At 36.2% G+C, this 6,000-nt stretch overlaps 1 protein-coding gene across 1 annotated transcript in view; it reads left to right on the top strand.

Moving 5' to 3' along the window:
* Positions 1–6,000, top strand: part of MED13 (mediator complex subunit 13) — an 89,263-nt gene that overhangs the window by 56,351 nt on the left and 26,912 nt on the right. The window contains exons 13-16 of the mRNA XM_079798274.1: positions 1,625–1,715; positions 1,848–2,062; positions 3,323–3,519; positions 4,839–5,749. Of these exons, the coding sequence (XP_079654400.1) occupies positions 1,625–1,715; positions 1,848–2,062; positions 3,323–3,519; positions 4,839–5,749 (1,414 nt within the window). The remainder of the gene's footprint in view (positions 1–1,624; positions 1,716–1,847; positions 2,063–3,322; positions 3,520–4,838; positions 5,750–6,000) is intronic.

Here is a 6,000-nt window from a genome sequence, read left to right on the forward strand (position 1 = left end):
GTATCTTGTTAATGATTAAGGTTATAAGTTTTCCCCCTTGATTTTATATAAATTTTTTTTCAGAAGTGATATGTGACTTGAATACTGTTTTAGCCCTGAACAATAGAAAATACTTTATAATAAATTTCATTAATTGGTTGTATTTTTTTAGCCTCATGTTTGTGCAGTGTTGACATAGTGTCTGTCACATACACACTTTGTTTCTTTGTTTTGTATGTTTGAAGGACTTGTATGATTAAGCTTGATTTGAGCTCTGCCATATGTTCTTTTCCCGCAGTTCTTAGGAAATAGTATTACTTCCTTATCTTTGATCCTCTAGTTGAGAAATGACCCCAGAATCGACTTGTTTAGAGAATAAGTGATTAACATTAAAATTACATGCCTTGTCAATTTATTAAGGAATACTACTACTTTAGAATTTGTTTGACATAATAGTCATTATTATAAGACAGCTAAATACTATAATAAAGAGGAAGAAAAAGTAACATTTAATCTTTAACACCCATTTGCAGAGAAAGGTGAAGATAAAAGGAATTAAAGCTTAAAATGAGATTCCCTAGAATGTCAAGTCTCTGGCAAATTAATGAATTGGGTGCTGCATTATCATAAAAGGGAATTCCTTTTTCATCTGCATAAAGGTAGCTTGGAAACTTCTATAGTACATTTGGTCTTTCTTGTCCTATATAATATATACTTTTAATCCTCTCTCATCATATACATACACACATACATATATGCACATTTGGTGTATTCAATTAAGTGACATAAGCCAGATATAGCTATATATATAAACTTTTATTTTATATCCCATAATATAGTAAATTTTAGGATACCATTTACTGGGTAAATATATCCCTAAACTTTTGGTACTTTTATACTTTCTCTCTGCTACCATTTATGTATCAGCTGGGGCTCTTTTGAGGTAAAAAGGTTGTAATCAGAGATTAGTTTATGTGTTTTTGACAAAGTGGCTAACAGGAACCAAGTTATCAGCTCTAAAAAAAATTGACAGGTTGGAGATACTGAAACTTGGTTTGTTCAATGTATTAAAATTTATTTTTAGTTAGGGATCCTTTTGCTTTGTCATGAGATCTTTCTGAAATTTGTGCTTAGTTTACCTGTTGTAGCATTGTTACTGGTACAGGGGTAAGGAGATTATTAAACAAGGTAAAAGTGTAAACAAGAAATCAGAAGGAATATTGATTATGTAGGAAACTAATGTCTTTAAGGGTACAGATGCTTTCTGAGTATCTTTTACTAAGAAGCAGATCTGATGTTAATTACAACCCTTCTTATTGCAGGTTTTATTTTAATTTTAATAGGTTTTAAGGGAAAGTTACTTTTGCTTCTAAGTGTTTTGAAAGTATGGGTTATTTTCTTTGAAGGAACTTTTTCCTCTGTTTATTGATTTCTAATCTGAGTTCATTGATTGCCTAAAATGTGTTTTATGTCTTTAAATCATAGCTAGTATGTATTTGGCTCTAGCACAGCTTCAAAATATTACTTTTCATGAATGGACTCTTCTTTCAAGTCACATCTGAATGATTACTATCTTGAGATCACATTGGATATAAAACTTGAAATAAATATAAATATGTAGGTGTTTTGTTTTTGTTTTTAATAGCCTGGATCTAAAAAATTGGCAAATGGATCAGAAGATAAGTCCAACTGCAAGGAATCAAAGACAGGAAATCTGGACCCGTTATCTTGCATAAGTAAGCTTTCCCATTCTGTGCTTCAGATAAATCTGTAAACGTTTAATGTCAACAAAATTCTCTACACCTTTGTTTTAAACTGATTAACCTCTTTAGAGGGTTATGTTAAAATGTGTGTTTTATTAACTATAGGCACTGCAGATCTTCATAAAATGTATCCTACACCACCGTCATTGGAACAACATATAATGGGATTTTCCCCAATGAATATGAATAATAAAGAATATGGTAATATGGATACAACACCTGGAGGAACTGTTTTAGAAGGAAATAGTTGTAGTATAGGAGCACAGTTCAAAATTGAGGTTGACGAAGGATTCTGTAGCCCCAAACCTTCTGAAATTAAAGTAAGTATTTTATTTCTCTAGAAAAATAATTTGCTTCTATATTTTCATATATAATTAGTTTATAGCTATATTCAAAATTCATTTCATACTGCCATTTGCAACAACATGAATTGTTCTTGAGGGTATTATGCCAAACAAAATAATTCAGATGGAAAAGGACAGATACCATGTACTTCCCACTTAAGTGAAATATAAAACAAAAGGTAAAGTAACTAACAAAATAAATTCATAGATACAACAGATAGGTGGTTACCAGAGCAGAAGGGGTGCTGGGTGGGGAGGGCGAATTGGGTAAAGAGGTCAAATATATCATAAAGAAAGGAAACTAGAATTTGGGTGGTGAACACACAGTGGAGTATACAGATACTGAATTGCAATGTTGTACATGTGAAATGTATCTAATGTTATTAACCAATAGTCACTAAACTTAATTTAACAAATTTGATTCAGTTTTGTAGTTAACAAATTTGAAGACTGAATTGTGACACTATTAAGAATGTATTTAAGAAGGCGGGGGGTGAGGGGATAAGAGATCAACCAAAGGACTTGTATGCTTGCATATGAGCATAACCAATGGACACAAACAGTTAGGGCGGTGAGGGCTTGTGCTGGGGGGTGGGAGCAGCTGGGGAGAGGTCAATGGGGGGAAAAGGAGACTCATTTAATACTTTAAACAATAAAGAATTTAAATTAAAAAAAAAAAAAGAATGTATTTAAGATGCCCCGCCCTCATGGGCATGGCTCAGTGGTTGAGTGTCAACCTATGAACCAAGAAGTCTTGGTTGATTCCCAGTCAGGGCACATGGCCAGGTTTGAGCGTGATCCCCAGTGGGGGGCATGCAGGAGATCAATGATTCTCTCTCATCATTGATGTTTCCATTTCTCCCTCTCCCTTCCTCTCTAAAATAAATAAAAATATATTTTAAAAAAAGAAAAGAATGTATTTAAGAAAAGAATAGAATTGCCCTGGCTTGGGTAGTTCAGTTGATTAGAGTGTTGTTTTAATATGCCAATGTTGTGGGTTCAATCCCCAGTCAGGGCACATACAAGATGAACCATTGAATGCATAAATGAGTGGAACACCAAATCTTCTTCCCTCCCCTCTCTCCCTTCCCTTCCTCTCTCTCTCTAAAAAAAAAAAAACAATTATATTTACATTTTATTATTTTGTTTCAAGAAAGGAAAAAAATGGCTAGAATTGGTTTGCTTTTTCCCCCCATGGAAGATAAGGTTCTGAATGTCATGGTCTTTATATTGTAGGATTTTTCTTATGTCTACAAGCCTGAAAATTGTCAAGTTCTAGTGGGATGTTCCATGTTTGCACCTCTAAAAACTCTACCAAGCCAATGTCTGCCTCCTATCAAATTGCCAGAAGAGTGTATTTACCGTCAGAGTTGGACTGTTGGAAAACTGGAATTGCTTCCTTCAGGGCCTGCAATGCCATTCATCAAAGACAGGTATGGTTTAGATTTATGTTGTTGGTACAGTATATGAATATTTATTTAGCTTTAATGTTTTTTCATTATGCTGGTTCCTGGAAAAAAATATACTGGTTTTTGAAAATTCTAAAAGTTATTTTCTGATTAATAGATTATAATGGTACTAGAGGCCTGGTGCACGAATTCGTGCACCAGTGGGGTCTCTCGGCCTGGCCCTTGAGATCGGGCCAAAACTGGCTCTCCGACATCCCCTGAGGGGTCCGGGATTGCGAGAGGGCGCAGGCCAGGCCGAGGGACCCCACCAGTGCACGATCAGGGCTGGGGAGGGACACGGGAGGTTGGCCAGCTGGGGAGGGACCACAGGAGGGCTCCAGGGTGTGTCCGGCTCATCTCGCTCAGTTCCAATCAGCCAGACCCCAGCTAACCTACTGGTTGGAGCGTCTGCCCCCTGGAGGTCAGTGCACGTCATAGCAAGCAGTTGAGCGGCCTTAACATATCATTAGCATGTTATGCTTTGATTGATTGAACAGATGACCGGACACTTAGCATATTAGGCTTTTATTATATAGGAAGGATTAGCTGGACATGGATAAACTATTAGAAAACTTAAAACTGTTGTGCTTTGATTCTTTGTCTTCAAAGCTTTTCTTTTTCTATTTTGGTCTAAAATTGTAAATGACTCCCATGTGTACATTTGTCATATTTTCCACAGTTTTCTAATTTAAAGTCTGTGAAATTGAGTTATCTTATAATTGGTATCATCTTAAAATTGCTGTAGTTTCTTTCCACAGACGTCTCTAAAATTAGGATTTTATTTTATGTTTTTACAATCAGTGGCATCTTAGAATTCATGGATATTTGTAGTATAAGAAATATATAGGTGTCAATAAGTGCATACAGATTTTATTTATAATTTTGGAATTGGTTGGTCCTCAGCCCACAATAATCTCCTAGAGCAGTGATGGCGAACCTATGACACACACGTAGCCATTTCTGATGACACGCGGCCGCATGCCGAGGATGAAACATTTGCTGCTCCTGAGGATGAAACATTTGCGAAATAATGTTTTTTCCTCAAAGTGACACACTACCCGAGTTATGCTCAGTTTTTTGGCGAAGTTTGACACACCAAGCTCAAAAGGTTGCCCATCACTGTCCTAGAGTGAATATATTAAACAGAAATGCATTTTAATTGTATTTGAAATTTTAGCACTAATTTTGCTTTCATAATTTTCACTGTTACTGAAAAACATTTGGGATATTTTTAGTTACTTTTCACATTACTAATATGTTCCTTTATGTATATATTTGATTTTCATTTACCCTGGTGATGCTAGTGACGGAAGTACAGTGGATCAAGAATATGGCCCTGCTTATACACCTCAAACTCATACTTCTTTTGGGATGCCTCCTAGCAGCGCACCTCCTAGCAACAGTGGAGCAGGAATTCTTCCTTCTCCATCTACCCCTAGGTTTCCAACGCCAAGGACTCCCAGGACTCCAAGGACTCCTCGTGGAGCTGGTGGACCTGCTAGTGCCCAAGGTTCAGTCAAATATGAAAATTCAGACTTGTATTCACCAGCTTCCACCCCATCCACATGCAGACCCCTTAATTCTGTTGAACCTGCAACTGTTCCTTCCATCCCAGAGGCACACAGTCTTTATGTAAACCTCATTCTTTCAGAATCAGTTATGAATTTGTTTAAAGACTGCAACTTTGATAGTTGCTGTATCTGTGTCTGCAACATGAATATCAAGGGTGCCGATGTTGGAGTTTACATTCCAGATCCAACGCAGGAAGCACAGTATAGGTGTACCTGTGGCTTCAGTGCTGTTATGAACAGAAAATTTGGAAACAATTCAGGATTATTTCTTGAAGATGAACTAGATATCATAGGACGCAACACAGAATGTGGCAAAGAAGCAGAAAAACGTTTTGAAGCTCTCAGGACTACTGAACATGTTAATGGAGGACTAAAGGAATCTGAAAAATTGCCTGATGAGTTGATATTACTGTTACAAGATCAATGCACTAATTTATTTTCACCCTTTGGAGCAGCAGACAAAGATCCTTTTCCTAAAATTGGTGTAGTTAGCAATTGGGTACGTGTTGAAGAGCGGGACTATTGCAATGATTGCTACCTTGCATTAGAACATGGGCGTCAGTTCATGGATAACATGTCAGGAGGAAAAGTTGATGAAGTGCTTGTGAAAAGTTCATGCTTACACCCCTGGTCCAAAAGAAATGGTAAGTATGCTAATGGAATAATTTTTGTTTGTTTTCCTTTAGATGTATGACTTGGCTTTTCTTTCTTAAGAGAGTATTAAAGGCATTTTCTAGGTAGCCAACAGAGACACTTAAATTTAGACTTAAAACTCCTTTAAGAATGACATTTTCAAAGGGAGAATTTCCTAGCAGTTTAGTTTAATTTCAAAATAAAAGTAGGGTTATTGTAAATCTGTAATTATGTATTTATGTAGATGTATAAAAGGTACTTT

The sequence above is a fragment of the Cnephaeus nilssonii genome (assembly GCF_951640355.1).
Source record: "Cnephaeus nilssonii genome assembly, chromosome: 19".
Taxonomy (NCBI): domain Eukaryota; kingdom Metazoa; phylum Chordata; class Mammalia; order Chiroptera; family Vespertilionidae; genus Cnephaeus; species Cnephaeus nilssonii.